The sequence below is a fragment of the Elephantulus edwardii genome, unplaced genomic scaffold (genome assembly GCF_000299155.1).
Source record: "Elephantulus edwardii isolate Elephantulus edwardi_28Jun2011 unplaced genomic scaffold, EleEdw1.0 scaffold00299, whole genome shotgun sequence".
Classification (NCBI taxonomy): Eukaryota; Metazoa; Chordata; class Mammalia; order Macroscelidea; family Macroscelididae; genus Elephantulus; species Elephantulus edwardii.
Window position 1 is genome coordinate 2,625,753 of NW_006400049.1, and position 18,160 is coordinate 2,643,912.

The 18,160-nt window shown below is 33.7% G+C and overlaps 1 protein-coding gene across 1 annotated transcript in view; it reads left to right on the top strand.

The window, feature by feature from the left end:
* GUF1 (GUF1 GTPase homolog (S. cerevisiae)) overlaps positions 1 to 17,662 on the top strand; it is a 27,882-nt gene extending 10,220 nt beyond the window's left edge. The window contains exons 7-17 of the mRNA XM_006900876.1: positions 2,055 to 2,119; positions 2,620 to 2,823; positions 6,105 to 6,244; positions 7,344 to 7,467; positions 7,778 to 7,910; positions 9,515 to 9,658; positions 10,658 to 10,791; positions 12,586 to 12,687; positions 14,282 to 14,401; positions 16,480 to 16,516; positions 17,423 to 17,662. Of these exons, the coding sequence (XP_006900938.1) occupies positions 2,055 to 2,119; positions 2,620 to 2,823; positions 6,105 to 6,244; positions 7,344 to 7,467; positions 7,778 to 7,910; positions 9,515 to 9,658; positions 10,658 to 10,791; positions 12,586 to 12,687; positions 14,282 to 14,401; positions 16,480 to 16,516; positions 17,423 to 17,560 (1,341 nt within the window). The 3' untranslated portion in view covers positions 17,561 to 17,662. The remainder of the gene's footprint in view (positions 1 to 2,054; positions 2,120 to 2,619; positions 2,824 to 6,104; positions 6,245 to 7,343; positions 7,468 to 7,777; positions 7,911 to 9,514; positions 9,659 to 10,657; positions 10,792 to 12,585; positions 12,688 to 14,281; positions 14,402 to 16,479; positions 16,517 to 17,422) is intronic.
* Positions 17,663 to 18,160: the final 498 nt, after the last annotated feature.

Genomic DNA, 18,160 nt, shown 5'->3' on the forward strand with positions numbered 1-18,160 from the left:
ATCCTGATGCCACAATTCTCCTCATAGAGCCCAGCCTCTCGGATAATCTGCTCTGCATACACGTTGAAAAGGTATGGAGACAGGATGCATCCCTAGCGTACACCCTTGCCAATTTTGAACCATGCAGTGTTTCCTTGCTCTGTTCTGACGACTGCCTCTTGGTCCAAGTATAGGTTTCTCATTAGCACAACCAAATATTCTGGGATTCTCATTCTTCTCATTGTTATGATTCACACAGTCAAACGCCTTTGTATAATCAATAAAGCACAGATAGACATTCTTCTGGTATTCCCTGCTTTCAGCTAAGATCCATCGAACATTAGCTACAAATCCCTAGTATGACGTCCTCTTCTAAACCCAGCCTGGACTTCTGGCAGTTCTCTGCTGATGTGCTGTTCTAGTCGTTTTGGGATAATTTTAAGTAGAATCTTGCTTGCATGTGAAATCAGTGATATTGTTCTGTGTGTAGTTTCCACACTCTGTTGGGTCGCCTTTCTTTGGAATGGGAACAAATAGGTCTCTTCCAGTCAGTTGGTAAAGTGGTTGTTCTCCAGATTTCTTGGCACAACTTGGTGAGCACATCCAGGACAGCATCTGTTAGCTGAAATGTGTCAATTGGTATACCATCTATTCCTGGGGCCTTATTTTTTGCTATTTCCTTCAACGCAGCCTGAACTACTTTCTTCATCACCATAGGCTCTTGCTCATATGTTGTTTCATTAAATTCTTGTGTGTCTGCCAATTCCTTTTGATACAGTGACTTGGTATATTCTTTCCATCTTCTTTTAGTACTTCCTGGATCATTTAATATTCTACCTACAGCATCCTTGATATAGCAACTCGAGGTTTGAATTTGTTCTTCAGGTCCTTGAGCTTAAGAAATGCTGAGCGAGTTCGACCTTTTTGATTTTCTGACTCCAGCTCTTTGCACATTTCATTGTAATATTTTACTTTGTCATCCTACGCTGCCTTTTGAAATCTTCTAGTATCCCACCCCAAATGCGTGACGTACCCAAGTCAAGAAACTATATAATTGTGTTTAAAGATTTTGATCTGTGTATACGTATTTTCAAATATTAAATAAATATTTGTTAAATGCTATTAAAATTTCACATATATTTGAGTTTTGATTTAGTGTGACTTTTCCAGGTGATGAAATTCCAAAGATTAACGTATTGGTAAAGTTAGGATTTTTACGTAGATTTTTTTTACACACTTAGCCATTGCTTTTTCAATAATATAAACAAGATATTCTTATACTTTAATTTTAGAACTATGTTGTTAACAGATCCAAGTCTTAGCAACCCAGTGAACTGATGGAATCCTTGCCTGATGCTGCACCATGCTCACATTTTGCTATGCTTTAAGCTCACTGTTGGAGTCACGCTGTCAATCCATTTAGTCAAGGGTCTACTTTTCCAAGCAGGATTTCTTTTTCTAAGGACTAGCCCCTCCTGGCAACTGCCCAAATTATGAGAGACAAAGTTTCACTACCATCCTTTGCTGCTAAGGATCACACTCCGGCCCGATTTATTATTTTGTTAGAAGTCACTGAGATATTCAGTATTCTTTGCAAACACAACTTGGCCATTTTGTTCTTTTACCTTCCATATTCATAGTGAAAACATGCATATGAAGCAACTGAAAGTTCCCTGACTTGGATCAGGAAAACCTTTAACATCCTTGTTTTGAGCACTTTAAGGAGATCCTTGACAACAGATATGCTCAGTGCAAGATTCTTTGATTTCTTGCCTGCTGCTACCATGGGTCTCACTTATGGGTCCAAGTAAAATGAAATCCTTGACAATTTTCTTTGAATCTGTCTTCTATTTATCCTACTACCTGTTTGTGCAGTTGTGAGGATTTTTGTTTTCTTGATGTTAGAACCATAGAGCTACCTAACTAATGGAAGTCCAATTTGGAGTACTCGTGGATTTTCAACAAATTACTAACTCTTGGAATTTTTTTAAACTCTTGTAAAAAAATCACTCACTAGGGTGGAAAAGTATAGTCTTAGCTTTAAATACTTACTTTTGTTACTTGTATAATTTTAGATATCTGCTAAACTTGGAACAAATGTTGAAAGTGTTCTTCAGGCAGTCATTGAAAGAATACCCCCGTAAGTATTCTGCTCTTCTTATACTATTGACTTAAATTTAATAGACCAAAAACCATCAGTTTGATCTGTTATTTTAATGGTGGTCATGACAGATAAACTCTTGCAGTCAGAAACAATTCTTGATTTATATTTAGTACTAAATAAATGAAAAATACAGTGTAATACAGGGAAATAAAAAAAGAAGTATGATAAAGAGACTTAAGAACTGTGACAAATATTGTTCCTTGTTTTAAGACTGAGCAAATGCATTCTATCACTATTATAAGTAATTTTTAAGCAATCATTTTTAAATTGAAGACTGAATCCACTCTAGTTTAAGAGTAGGCATTATGCCTTATTTTACAGAAAAGTCCTTTTTCTTTCGGCTTCTTGGTACCAGTGTTTCTCAAGTTTGAATAAATAACTAGTGCTAGAATAAATTAAGCTTGTTTGAGTTGACAGTAATTATTAAGATTTTAATTTAATACATATTTTCTTTTTTAAAAATTTATTCTTTATAGTCCTAAAGTACATTGCAAAAATCCTCTGAGAGCTTTGGTATTTGACTCCACCTTTGACCAGTATAGGGGTGTGATAGCCAATGTAGCATTATTTGATGGAGTGGTTTCCAAAGGAGATAAAATTGTGTCTGCACATACGCAAAAGACCTATGAAGTTAATGAAGTAGGAATTCTGAATCCTAATGAACAGCCAACTTATAAATTGTAAGTAGTCTTTATTAGTAATTGGAATAAATTTGTATATAATTCTCTCACTGCTTCTTTCTCAACTTGATATATACATAATCATAATTTGGTAACTTAAAAGGGAAAAAATTATTATTTAATGCAACTGTACACTGACTACTTTGCCAAAAGGAATTTTATATGTGAAAGGTGGTAGAAATGTTTGCAAATTTAGAATATAATGAAACATTTTTAGTCCTAAGTCATAGCTTGACATTTATGTTTTCTAACTATATTTTTAACGTAAAGAGAGTATAGGAAGAGTCTCAGAGTGGCACAAACACATTTCTGAAAAGTTGGCGGTAGAACTCATTTGGAGGCAACTTGGATGACAAGACTGGCAGTTCTTCCAAAAGAAGCCTTGAGAGCTGTACAGAGCAGTTTGAATATGCATTTATGAAATCACCAGGAATCAGAAGCAACTGTTGCTATTATGTGTCATCAAGTCAGGTACATCCCATCTGTGAAGAACAGATCTGAATCCTGTCCTATTCTGTGCCATCATCAGTCCCTGACACTCTAGAGCCCATTGCAGCAGTCACTGTGTCATTCCACCTGGTTGAGGTTCTTCTCTTTCACTTTACCTCCACCTTTCTAAGTATGTTGTCTTTCTCCAAGGAATAGCCTCTCCTAACATCATGCCACCAGATTATGTGAAATGAAGCTTTTTATCTTTATCTCCAAGGAGCACTCTGGCTGCACTTTCTCCATGACATACTTGTTCATCCTTTGGCGGTCCATAGAATATTCCAAAAAAAGATGAAAAGAATACACAGAGTCACTGTACCAAAAAGAATTGACTAACACTGAAAAATTTCAGGAAGTACCATATGAGCAGGAGCCAGGAAGAATTTGAAGCTTGCACTGAAGGAGTCAGCAAAAAATAAGGCCCCAAGAATTGATGGGATACTGATTGACATAACTAACAGATACAACCCTGGATGTGCTTATCAGTCTATGCCAGGAAATTTGGAGGACAGTTGTCTAGACAACTGACTGTAAGAGATCCATGTTTGCTCCCATTCCCAAGAATCGAGGTGATAAAACAGAATGTAGGAACTATCAATATCATTAATATTACATGCAAGCAAAGTACTGCTGAAGATCATTCAAAAATAGCTAGAACAGTACATAGGTAAGGAGTTGCCTGACGTTCAAGCAGGATTTAGGTGAGGACATGGCACCAGCGATATCACTGTGGATCAGATGAATCCTGGCTGAAATTAATGAATACCAGAAGAATGCTTTATGCTTTAGTGTCTATGAGGAGATATTTAACTGTATGGTTCATAACAAGTTATGGTGAACATTGAGAAGAATGGGACTCCCAGAACATTTAATTGTGCTCATGTGAAACCGATACCCAGACCAAGAGGCTGTTGTGCAGAGTAAGGGAAGACTATATGGTTTAAAATGAAAAAAGGAGTGCCTTAGGGTTGTATTTTCTCTCCATAACTATTCAGTCAGTATACTGAGCAAATTATTTGAGAAGCTGAAAATTTTTTCATTATTATTATTAATTTTAATGAAAATTTATAGAGATTTTAGATTTCCATTTATTCACTGTTGCACTTTTCTCGCTGCCCACCCCTCCCCTCCAGTTCGTTCTTCTCTTTGAAAAGGAAAAGAAAAATTCTTTCATTGTTATACAGTCCCTCCTCCCAAGTCCACTGTACTATGCAGCCTTCATTCTGGACTCCTGTCATGACAATAAAACCCAGTCATAGATACCTTTTAAACAGTTCCTCTCTCATCTGTTTCAAGATGCAGACCAAAACAACTGTGAGATGTCATCTCACCCCTGTAAGAATAGCAAAATTTAACAGAACAGCAAACAACAAATGCTGAAGAGGTTGTGGAGAAACGAGAAGCTGAAATTTCTAAAGAAAAATGTGGCATCAGAATTGGAGGAAAACTCATCAGTAACCTGCAGTTATGCAGATGGCACCCCTTGCTTGCTGAAAGTAAGGTCTTGAAGAACTTCTAGAAGATCAAAGAATACAGCTTTCAATATGGACTGCATCTCAGTGTTAAGAAAACAAAAATTCTTACAACTGGACCCAGTACTCTTGGTAACAGTAGTTAGTTAATAAGGAGATGTATTATACTGGAAATGTCTGCAGTCAAGGACTTCTCCAAACTACTGAAGAGGAATGATGTCAGTTTGAGGAGTAAGGTTTGTCTGATTCAGGCTATGGTCTTATCATTTTCTATGCATCTGATAGCTAGAGAATAAATTAAGGATGAAAGAAAAAAAATTGATGCCTTTGAGCTGCAGTGTTGGAAAAAGTTTACTGAATATCCAATGGACAGAACTGACTAGCTGACATCTAATAACAACTGTGTTCTTCAACATAAATGTAGTATAGAAAGTGATATTTTAATTTGGGATTCTTGGTAAATTCTTGATTAAGTGGAAATCATGGAGAGTGAGGTTAGCAAAGCGTTTTGTATTAGAATAATTTCTTTAACTTCATGTCAGGTGCTCATACATAGATGACTTTGGGCCATCTTTGTTTCTTTATTAAAATTATGATATTGAAACATACGATTCTCTAGGTCATTATTTGAGGGTTTAATGTATGTATGAAATCAACAGTGTTTTTCTTATTCCTTTTATTTTACTTGTGTCTATTTTATTCAAATATTTCTGAAATCTGACTTGCTTCTGCCACACATAGAGACCATTACTGAGTCTGGTTAAGGTTTCTATACCTCACCCTTAACTTGAATTAGTTGTTTTTTAAGATGTAGAATTCAAAAGTATAAAGAATTGATTGAGATAAGCTCTGGGATTTTCTTTTCTAAAAAACTAAACAAACTCTGAAATTGTGAATTTTGCTCTTTTCCTATATGAGGAACATGGAATAGATTATCCGGTTTACTGAAGTAGATTATCAGATTTATCTTGTTTTTATGCCTGGTCAGAATTTTATTTCTCCCCTCCTTCCCTTAAAGTACATTTGTAACAACTGAGTACTCCTTCAGTGTTTGCATTAAATTTGAGAAGCTTTTGTTTAATTTACAAAGGATTTCAGATTACTGAAGCTTTTAAATTTTTTGTGGTGCAGGTTTTTAGTTAATGGATTATGAACATGGTGTCTTTTTTACTAAGACTACTTAGAGTTTGAAAATTGATTCATAGAACTTATTTTCACTTTGACCATGTTTTGTTGGAAAGTGTGTGATAAGTTTCCTGGGAAGTGGTACTTATTATGAGTATTCAGTAAATGTTATTTCCATGTAATGATTTTATTCAGGTATGCGGGACAGGTGGGCTATCTGATTGCTGGGATGAAAGATGTCACTGAAGCACAAATAGGAGATACATTTTATTTACATAAGCAACCAGTGGAGCCCTTGCCTGGGTTTAAATCAGTGAAACCAATGGTATTTGCAGGTGAGACAAATTCAAAGAATAAGGGCCAACTATTTTAACAAAAAAAGTCTGCAGTAAAAATTTATCAGGAAAAAAATAGTAATTATTCTAAGTATTTAATGGTACAGTATACTATTTTTTACTTGTTTTTTGTGTATTTGTATAGCAATTTATAATTTCATAATGATGAAATTTTATATGGAGATGATTTTGTTAAACTCCTTAAAACTTTTAAGAGGCATACTCTCCAATACAGAATAGATTTCCTTTAGATATCTCTAGAGAGTTAACCCAGTTCATATGTCAAACATTTTTTTCTGTTTAAGACATTTTTATTACTACTTAGCAGTAGACATTTACTGAATGCCTTCTTAGCTGGCCTTTCTTTAACATTGTTTTATAGTACTATATACTTGACAAAATAAATAGTTAACCCTGTGTCTGTATCACTTCAGAACCTTTTAATGCCATGTGATTTTTCAGACCTTAAAAAGGGAAGACTTGCCTGAAGATCGTTTGTTTGCTGTGTGCTAGCAGTTACTTTCCTTCTACAGTCTTTCTCATTGGGAATTTAGAAATTATTATCCCCATTTTTAGCAAAGACATTTAGATGTTAGAGGACTTAAGAGATGTGGGCTTCAGAAGGGTCAGATTCAAGAGAATCTGATAAATCAGTAATTCCTATGATTTCTTAACAATACTTTTATAGGTGTTGTTTTTTTTTTTTAATCTGCCTCTGAGACTTAGGAGTTCAGTGTAGGATTTTATTTCTACTTTTGTGTTTTTGTTATTAGTGGAGTTTATTTATGATTGTAGAACGGTTTGCACTTTTGTTTTTTCAACCAATATTTTTTAGGTCTGCTTTTCTGTTCTTTAGTTTTGTGATTTCTCTATATGGATGCAAAAAAAATATTTTTTTTTAGAGTGTGGCTCCAGTTGTAAATTCATCAAGGCTTATGACTTTGAAGATACTTTAAGACCAACAAAGATACAGAATTTTATCACTGAAATAATTGGATAGTAATAAAAAGCTATGTGATTAATACTGAATTTTGCAGCACTGCATATTAGAGCTGTTGACAGTCTTTCGCATGATAACTAGAATTCTTTCTGTCCCTAGGCATGTATCCCATTGACCAGTCTGAATATAATAATCTGAAGAGTGCTATAGAAAAACTGACTTTAAACGATTCCAGTGTAACAGCTTATAGGGATAGTAGCCTTGCTCTAGGCGCTGGATGGAGGTAAGATTCAGTGCATTGCTCTCCCCTATTTTTAAAAATAAGTCATAGAAGTGTGAAAAATGAATTATACAATTTACATCTCCATTCTTCATACCATGGATTGACATCCTGAGTGTAATTTTATAATTTCTAATAGAATCCTAATGGAATATTTGAATATTATTTCATAAAATTATAAGCATTTAATTATTATATAAATTTTCACATACTTCTTTTGATACTACTCTTCACTACTAAAAACAATGTGTTTATCAGAGAAAATACAGCCCATAAGCCACACATATTTTGGAGTTTGCCTTTTCACCCCCAGGCTGGGATTTCTTGGACTCTTGCATATGGAAGTTTTCAACCAGCGACTAGAGCAAGAATATAATGCTTCTGTAATTTTGACAGCTCCCACTGTTCCATATAAAGCTGTTCTTTCATCAGCAAAATTGATAAAGGTACTATATTTAATAGTATTGTTAAAACTACAGGAGTGTACTGTGTATGCATGTATGTAGAATACAAGAGAAGTTATACTGTATACCATTTTTATTATGTGCTGTTGGGGTGCATAGGGACCCTTTGAACAAGAGATCTGAACCCTGTCTAATCTGTGCCATACTCACAATTTCTGACACACTTGAGCCTATTGCAGCCCTCGCTGTATCTGGTTGAGGGTCTTCCTCTCTGTTGCTCATCCTCCACCTTCCCAAGCATGATGGCTTGGAGCAGATGCACCTTAACCTTTTACACTGATATCTTTACTCCTTAGCACTTTATGCAGGCCCTTTACAGATTTCCCAATGGAATAGGTCTTTTGGTTTTTTTATTGATACCACCGTGGGTGTTTGATTATAGAGCCAAGTAAAATGAAATCCTTGACAAAATTCCTCATGTGCTCCCCAGCCTCATTTCTTTCACTAAGTTCATATTTTCCAATTACCATTCTTTCTGTTTCCAGTTTCTGCATTCTAGTTACCTGTTATTAATGTACCCTGATTGCATATTCAATTTCAGGATTCAAAAGTTGATAGAAATCCTCAATTTCTTTATCTTTGATTTTAGCACATGGTGTGTATATCTGAATAGCTGAATTGACAGGTTTTACTTGCATGCATATGGCTAGTATAGTAGTACTACTCACAGCTGTATACTGCAGCATAGATCCTGAAATCCTTTTTAGGTATGAATTTGACAATATTCCTCTTCAGTTTTTCATCCCTAGCGTAGTTGATCATGTTTGCCTGATTAAAAATAGCCAATACCAGTCCATCTCAGCTCACTAATGCCTACACTGTTGATCTCTAGGTATTCCATTTCATTTTATATAGCTTTTGGTTTTCTTAGATTCATACTGTGTACATACAGTCTCCCTTCCCATCCTTATTTGAAGTCCTGCCACATCACAAATGGTCTTTCTTCGAGTACAAGCTTTACTCCATCTTCGTCAGGAAGATGATCTCTCCTCTGAGGAGGCATTTCTTCCTCACTTGCATTTTCTGACTGGTTGACAATCTTGAGTGACTGATTTTCTGGCAGTGTCCAACAGCGTTCTCTTATTGAGGGGCTTTGGAAGACCTCTTATTTGGATGTGGATGGCTAATTCTGTTTATTAGTCTACAAGATCAGCTAGAACCTGTCCTCCACGGGTGTGACCTGTTGGTGTTTGAAATCCTAGGTGCGTAGCTGCTGGCAGAAAAGCAATACACAAGTCACCAGGTTGTTGCACATTTCACTACAATATTTTACTTTATCTTCTCAAGACACCCTTTGAAATCTTTTGTTCAGTTTTTGTATGACACCATTTATATTACTAATAATTATATTTAGAAGTAATCACTGTTAGAACTCTTACAAGCTAAAATACATTATTACAAATTAGAATATTTTAAAGTGAACACGTGACTAATGCTCCAACTTTTAGAAATTTTTATTAATTCCAGATATTTGAGAACAAAATACATTTCAGCATAGATTATAAATTAATAGCATACATTAATGAAATATGATATTTATATGAACATTTTCTTTTTAACTGTTGTGCTGTATTTCTAATTTTTAGGAATACAGAGCAAAAGAAATTACGATCATCAATCCTGCACAATTTCCTGATAAATCAAAAGTAACAGAATATTTGGAACCAGTTGTTTTGGGTACTATAATCACACCAGATGAGTATACTGGAAAAATAATGATGCTCTGCGAGGTATAAATGTAATGCATCTTAACCCTGAAGTAGCTTTTACTCCTTTGTAGCGGGGACTTCTCATCCGGGTTTTAAAAATTTTTTTCTCTTCTGAGAACAGTCAGCTTAATTCTCATATACATCTGTATACATACACACTCACAGGCACACACGTATAGATAGGTAGAGATCTGTAACTGTCTGTATAAGTGGGGTTAAAAAATACTTGTTACTTTGTTTTAAATAAGAAAAATAAAATCATTATTTTTTATTATCTTGTGTTAATGCATTGAATTGATGATTTTGCCCAAAAGAAACTAGATACTTATGCTGAGTAATTAAAAATAAGGGTGTTGTTTTTTTTTTAAAAAAAGGGGTTTTTTTTTAAGCTGCCTTGAGTACATGAAATGGAATACAGTTTCAACGACAATTATAGTGCTTCATTTTCATTTGAATTCAGTTTTGACAAAACAGATTATAATACTGGTTATAATTCAGAAATGTAAGGGCAAAACTAAATTTTTCACTCAAAGCTTTTAATGCTTTCTTATGTTTATAGCTGCTACTGAGATTATAAATATAAATGCATTTTAAACCCACAGATCACACTAGTTTTGAAAATCATCTATAATTATTTAATAGAGTATATAACTTTGGTTATAATAATTTTCTCTGGATCTACAAAGTATTATCAAACGATTAAAGAAATACTCCTTAGTTTTCCTCTTTTTATTATTAGAATTTATAAGGGAATATGGAGCTAGATATTTAATATAAGAATATATTGTTGAGTACTGTCGAGTCAGAACTGACCTATAAGCTGATCCTCCAGTGGGTTCTCAGAAGAGTTAATTGCACAAGAGGAGGTTGCCCATCCTTCTCTCATGCAGCAGCTGGTAGATTCGAACCATGTGCCTTTGGGTTTGCAGCGCACCTTCTTGCCACTAGACCACCAGTATATGTTAACTTAAATCATTATTTGAATGAGTTATAATTAAGCATAGTTTTCTCCTTTTTTAGGCTCGAAGAGCAGTTCAGAAGAATATGATGTATATTGATCAAAACAGAGTCATGCTTAAATATCTCTTGCCTTTGAATGAAATTGTGGTGGATTTTTATGATTCTTTGAAATCTCTGTCTTCTGGATATGCTAGGTAAAATTTAATGGAAAAGAAAAACTGATGCCTGGACAAATTTTTGACAGTTGACAATTGGAATGTAAGAATAAAAAGTCTTGGAGCCAGCAACTTTACAGGTGTCTGTCACAAAGTACTTGTCATTTGCTTATGAGAACATGAGTTTCTTAGAACAAGTTGTTAGCCTTCTCTTAAAGAAAAGAAGGATAATGTTATCTCTAGAATAATTGTATTCTTTCTGTGTTGTGATGAACAGTTTCAGATGATTTTTACAACTATTCTGATCTCTGGGTTTGAAATGTATTTGGGATCTCAGTAGTATGTATATACATTTTAAAAAAGAAAAGATTCCTAAGTATTAAGAAAGCATTAAAGAAAAAAAAAAGAAGAAAAAAAACAAAGGATTAAAAGCTTTAGATGAATAATTTAGGTATGCCCTTTGCATTTGTGAATGCATTAATTCCTTAGCCTTTCCAGAGTAAGATGTTTTTGGCATGAAAGCTAGTGTTTTATCCCATGGTGAGCATAGAGGGAGGAAAGTGTCTGATGAAAATGAAGGCAAAGTTACTATTAAATTAGAAAAAGTATTATGATATTTTGTTGTCAGTGCTCCAGTTTCTTTTATAATTAAAATAAGTATATATATTTTCTTCCTTGTCCGTGATTGAAAAGTATAGAAGCAAATGTAAAATTATCTCTTTAGATATCAGATAAGTATTTATATGCATATGGTTTGACTAGCAGTGAAAGCTTTGTCTATATTACTAAACTAAACTCATTCATTGATTCACTTATACTGACCCTATGTATTAAGAGTTTCTTAGCTGTAATCTTTATGGAAGCAGATAACCAGGATTTTTAGCTTCTAAGATGCTGCTGGACTGGCCCTAAGTATTTACCTGTGCTCAGCTCTATTATAAGCACTTAACTATGTACAAGGCACTGCACATTGCATGCATAGTCCAATTACTACAAGAGCTTCTATGAAGGTTGAAGCTGAAGTTCAGGGTGTCAAATCCATGTCTTTTTTTTTTTTTAAATGAATGACTATTTTTGTCAAGTCCAATGTACTTAGTTAAACAAATGGCACTAGAAAACTAAGCAGAAACCCAACTCATAACTTTGATATTGACTCTTAAAATTGTTTGTAAAAAGAGTGCTTTAGTGGTACACAGGTATTTAAGTCTCTGGCTCCTAACGAAAAGTTTGGGACTCAGTGTAAAAAAACGATGTATATGAACTTTATTAAGTAAACCTTGATAAAATAAAAATTTCACTTAAAAAAATATTTGAGACTGAAATTTATCAGTAACTGTACAGTCTTCTTCAGTAGAGATTACAGCTTGGAAATCCTTTGAAACACTTCTACTCTTTCCTACCTGTGACTGGAATTGACTCTCATAATGGGTTCAGTTATTGGTTTATTGTCTAGTTGATAATTAGCTGCTGGGAAAAATGGAAAGACAGTGACAGCTGCCTTCTGTAGGCTTTTCCCAACTCATCTTCCTAGTGTGGCTTACCAGTATCTCCCTTCCTTCTCGAGAGCATGTTCTGTGCCCTCAGCCCTCATTTATGTACGTTTGCCTCTCTGTTCATAAAAGTAGAAAAATAGACAAATCTGTTGTTTGCTCTGAACATTTAGATTCATTAACTTCCAACTATATTCATATGTAACAACTATATTTGTATCTGCAACATATATATAGTTGATGGAAATAGGCCAGGGAAAAAGATGTTTTGTAAAAGGTAAAACACAATCCGGGAATTAAAATGTTACTTATCACTGGGACCTTTTCCCTTTTTTCTTGTTAGCTTTGATTATGAAGATGCAGGATACCAGGTTGCAGAACTTGTAAAAATGGATATTCTACTGAACGGAAACATTGTAGAAGAGCTAGTAACTATTGTACACAAGTAAGTCCAAGAGAAACAAGTCATGGAATGTGAAAGTAATCATTTTTGTTGGTAATGATTGTTGATCTTTGAATATAACATGGATTTGAACTGTATGGATTGCCTTACAAGTACACTTTTGATAAAACACCTGTGACACTAATCTCCATGGGCGTATAGTTCTCTGGTAAATTACTTATCATAGTGAAAGTGATCTCACATGGTCCTTAGGCATTTTACATCATGTTTAGTGTGATACCATAAACTCTGCTTAACACAATTAGATTTTTATCAAGTTCCCCTAGTAGTAGTGATGCTAGGAGTGTTTGCAAGAAACAAAGTAATTATATTATCAGGAACAGTTGAATTGTTTGATATGTACCAGCTGTAGTTCTGTCTGTGTCGTTAAGATAAATGAATCTGGAGTAAAGACCAGTGGACAAAGAGGGTAAGTGATGGGATGAGGCAGGAATTCCACACAGTGATTACTATGCCAGTATGTAGATAACCTTGCACTTTTTGTGAAATGTTTTACTCATATTGAAATGTAAGTTTTTATATGAGGGCAATAGGTGATACACAAAATATGTGTGAGTTGACTATATTATATTGAAGTGTTCAGTCAGCAGTAGGATATTAAAAGTTTTTGGGTAATCAGAAGATTTTTGAATGCTTATGGTACCAGCACCCCTCCCCCTTATATTGCTTAAAATCAGGTGTAATTAAGTTTCCCTGTATTTTCCCCTCAAAGCTTACTCCAAACTTAAAAATATAAAAGGGGGAGAAATATGATAGTCACACACACAGTACCATGAAAAGAAATGTTTCCCATATAAGGTAAGACAGAAAGAAAAATCATATAATACTGGAGGTTAAAAATTAAATACATTTTTTAAGAAATAAGGGATTAAAAAAAGAAGTAAGATTCATAAAAATAAACTACAGTTCCTATACATCTATGAAATTTATTGTAGAGTGATACTTAATGGCATATAAAAATGTTTTTAGTAAGTAAAAATTGTACCGATAGTACAGACTATAATCTGAACTGTAAAAATTTGATATAAGAACATGATCATAGTAAAATGATTAGCAGGATAGACATTTAAAATTTTAATTAGCAGCCCTTGAGTCAACCTCCATGCACAGTGGAATCGTGTACTGTACCATCCACATAACTTTTTTCAGATCAGGCCATAGGGGCTCCAGTGGCTGGTTTTACTAACTAGATTACCAGGTTTTACTTGCTCAGAAATGTAATACTGTTCGTCTGCAGCTGAAGGGACAGGCATCAAGAATAACTTCTCTTATGTAATATGTTTTTCCCCCAGAATTTTCTATAATTATTCTATCATTTTTATTTTTCATATTTAGTTTTGAGTTTTATTTTGTATGCAACATATTTTCTCTAAGTTAACATAAAAAGCTCACTGAAATTGAGTGGCTCAGGGAAAAGATTGCAATCTATGCAATTAGAAATCATATAGATAAATTTATGATACGAATTCTGTTTGAACTTATAAAATCACTCTTAGAGTGGGTATAATTTAGAACTAGACAGCTACTATAGTGTTATTTAGCTGCCATAAAGAAGTTGTATTTTTCTTTTGCTCAGAGACAAAGCACATTCCATTGGCAAAGTCATATGTGAACGTCTAAAGGATTCTCTTCCTAGGCAACTGTTTGAAATAGCAATTCAAGCTGCTATTGGAAGTAAAATTATTGCAAGAGAAACGTGAGTTAAAATTCGTATTTGTTTTTCAGCTGGTTTTAGAAATGATACACCTAGCAAACTAAAGAAAATATAAAATACTATTAAGTTTAGGGTGCTCTAGTAGCCTAGTAGCAAGAAGCTATGCTGCTATACCAAAGGTACATGGTTCGAGGCCACTAGCTGCTCCACAGGAAAAGGATGGACCATCTCCTCTCCTGCAGTTAACTGCTTCTGAAAACCCACTGGAGGGTCATCTATGGGTCGGTTCTGACTTTTGGGTACACAACAACTATTAAGTTATATGTAGTAACCCTGTCATAGAGCTACGTAATTCTTCCACTAATCTAACAATCAATGACTATTGATTTTGAATTACTCTCATAACACTTTAGTAATGTTATTGATAGTTACAGGTTTCTATAGCCTGTATGTGCATGAAATAGGGGCTTTTTAGGTCTTCTTTTATTTTCATCAATCACACGAGTAAGGAAAATTTTTTTTTTCAGTTAGTTACTTTGGGCTTTATTTCTTTAAATTACAAGTCATCTGCAACTGACAGTGAAAAGTTTTGGCGATAACTCTTTGAGAATAAAAATTATGGCTCTTTTTAAATCTGAATCATTTAATATGAGTTTCCTAGAGATAAAGTAATTGCTTCAGAAAGAAATGCTTAAATATTCCATGTTAAGCTTTGCTTACACCTGTCCTTTTATAATAAGAGGTAGAGATGTGTGAGTGTATATCCCTCATTTACACACACATACATGTATGTATGTATGCACAATTCATAGGAGGTATATATTGCAGGATAAGGCAGTGTTTCCTTCTGTTGTCAGAAAGTAGCTTTGAGTCCTGGTTAGCTTGATGGCACCTCACCATATATGTTGGCATAAACTTATTTTTACAGTATATTTAATTTCTAGTGGTATTGTTGAAAGCATTTGGCTTCTACCACAAGGTTGGTGGTTAGAACCAATCAGTTGCTCTGTGATAAAAAAAGATGATGTAGTACTCAGTCATATAGGGTTGCTCAAAGTCGGAATCGACTGAATAACAGTAAGCTTGGGTTTTGTCTTAGCAATGTTTTGTTTCGATCAGTCATTTGTGTTTCCTGTATACTCAGATTAGGCAGCAAAGTTGGCAACTATGGAACATCTTGACAAGAGGAATTAAAATAACAAATAATGTGCTAACGTAGACTCTCTTGACGTAGGGAACATATTAGGGGAAAAGAGGTAGTTTTTTTTTGAGAGAATGGAATTTTTTTAATATATATATATATTTTAATGAAAGTTTATAGAGAACTCTGATTTCCATTCATTCATTGTTGCACATGTTCCTCCCTGTCCCTTCTCCCCTCCATTTAGCTTTTATTAAGGAATGAGTAAAAATGGATCTGGTTTCAAAATTTGAATACCTGTACATGCCTTAGAAACAGATTGTAAATTTTTATAATTCTTTGTATGGCTATAGTAAAATTAGTTTACACTGTAGCAAGTTCTATTAAAATCTTTGTATTTCTAGCTAATTTACCTATAGTCAATGAAATTCCTAAAGAGACAATAACCATTTTAATTATTGTTTAGTTGTAATATTTGGTGAGATGGATTTTGACTCAGTGACTGGGGTAATGAGGGTAGGTATGTCAGAGACAGTAAGATTGGATCAGGACAGAGCAGGTTTCGGGGTTGTGTCACAAAGCATTGCTATGAGTTACAAGCGACTCGACAGCATGTAACAACAACGTTATTGTTAGAGGCCATTGAGTCACTTGTGACTCATAGCAACACTGTGAACAACAGATCTGAACCTTTTAGATTGAGCCAGAAATCATTTCCAAATATGGGCAGTCAAGCCTGATTACCTTAAGCTTTGAAAATTTTTCCTTAATAAAATTTATTTTGATTGTGTTGAATTCATTTGATGTTTCATGCAAAGTACATGAAAGTAAAAAGTTTTTAAACTATGTAATTTTTATAAGATGTAATTTTACATAGGCATGACACTCTTTAAAATACTTTGAAGATTGCTTTTGGAAACAACATACTTTTAAACAATATGCAGTTATATATAATTATACAAAACTTTCTCTTTTACAGTGTGAAAGCCTACAGAAAAAATGTTTTGGCAAAATGTGTATGTATTTATTTTATTTTATAATAATATACATATTTGGGGTTAAGATGAGACAGTATACATATGATAGTTTCCATTATTTTTGGTTTATTGCTTTTATAATACTCTCCATCATTTTCCTTTTCTTTTTAAATGGTTAAATTCTAGCTTTACACATAGTAATTGTATCATTTTAACCATGCTTATTTATTTATAAAAATTCCTTCACATAATACTGAGATGCAGGTTGACATGTCTTGAGAAAATCTACAATCAAAGATTTTGAAGATAATCATTCTCTTCAACTAGCAATAATATGAGAATTCTCATTTACAGTAACTTGCTGAATTTGCTGTCTAGCCTTTAATAAAAATAATCTTAAAAAAAAATTAAAAAAAAAATAATCTTAATTCACTTATTTTGAGAAGGAAGATGCTTTTTCTGAATGTTTAACATAATTGTTACATTTAAGCATTTGTGGTTAAGAGTAACAAAATAAGGAGCTTTGGAGGCATAGAGCAAATCAGGCTGATATGGAGAGGTCAACAGTTTGAATCCACTAGGCACTGTGCTGCAAGAGAGAAAGTTGGGCAAATCTCTACTTGTATACAGCCTTTGAAACATGATGGAGAGTTTCTGTGGATTAAAACTAACTTGGTGGTAGTGGATTTTTTTTTTTTAATTATTAACAAAATTTTGCATCAATAAGGAGAGAAGAACATTTTTCTTGGGTATGTATAAATAAAGATTATCTTTTTTTTAAAGATAGTAAACAGGTAGAAAGGGGATTATATAGGTAATATTGCAGATTTCTACCTTCTGGATATACTTTAAGGCTGTTATCATGGTATATATGTTTCTATATGTAATTATATCTTAAGAGTATTATGAATTAATTCAAACTTAATATCTAAAACTATTTTACAGTATGGTGGTGATATTACTCGGAAAATGAAACTTTTGAAGAGACAAGCTGAAGGAAAGAAAAAACTGAGGAAAATTGGCAACATTGAAGTTCCAAAAGATGCTATTATAAAAGTTCTGAGAACACAACCTAAAAAATAATTGCTAGAAAAATACAAAGAATTTTCATAAATAAAATGTTTGCATCTTTTTTTAATATTTAGATTAGCAGTAAGTGAGAATTATGAAAACGGGCTTTTATTTCAGTACAGAAATTACTTTCAGGGTTTTCAGGTTTAAATAAGCTACTTGCTTTTCTGTGAAAGAGAATATAGTTGACAAGGTCACTGAATGGCCTCAAATTCCTATTCCACAACTCTTTAGCAATACCTATAATACTATTTACCTGTTAGATTGTGACAAATTTTAAATGTTTTCTAAGTATCTTATTTGTTAGCTGGATCAATTTGTTATTTATGAAATGGTCATCATATAAGGGCAAAACCATTATCTAAACATATATTCCAATTTTTTACAACATTTTAGCATATTAAATGAAGGCAAAACTATTCTTACACATCTGTAATATACAATATTCATTTAAACAAAATTATGCTAGGTGCCTTATGACATAACAACTCTGTGAACTTTGTTCTACCTGCTCCATGCTCATTCTCTGACATGTTCAAAGCATGTGAGACCAATTTTCACCGTCCTTGACTCAAAGGAGCACTCAGGTTGCACTTCCTCCCAAGATAGATT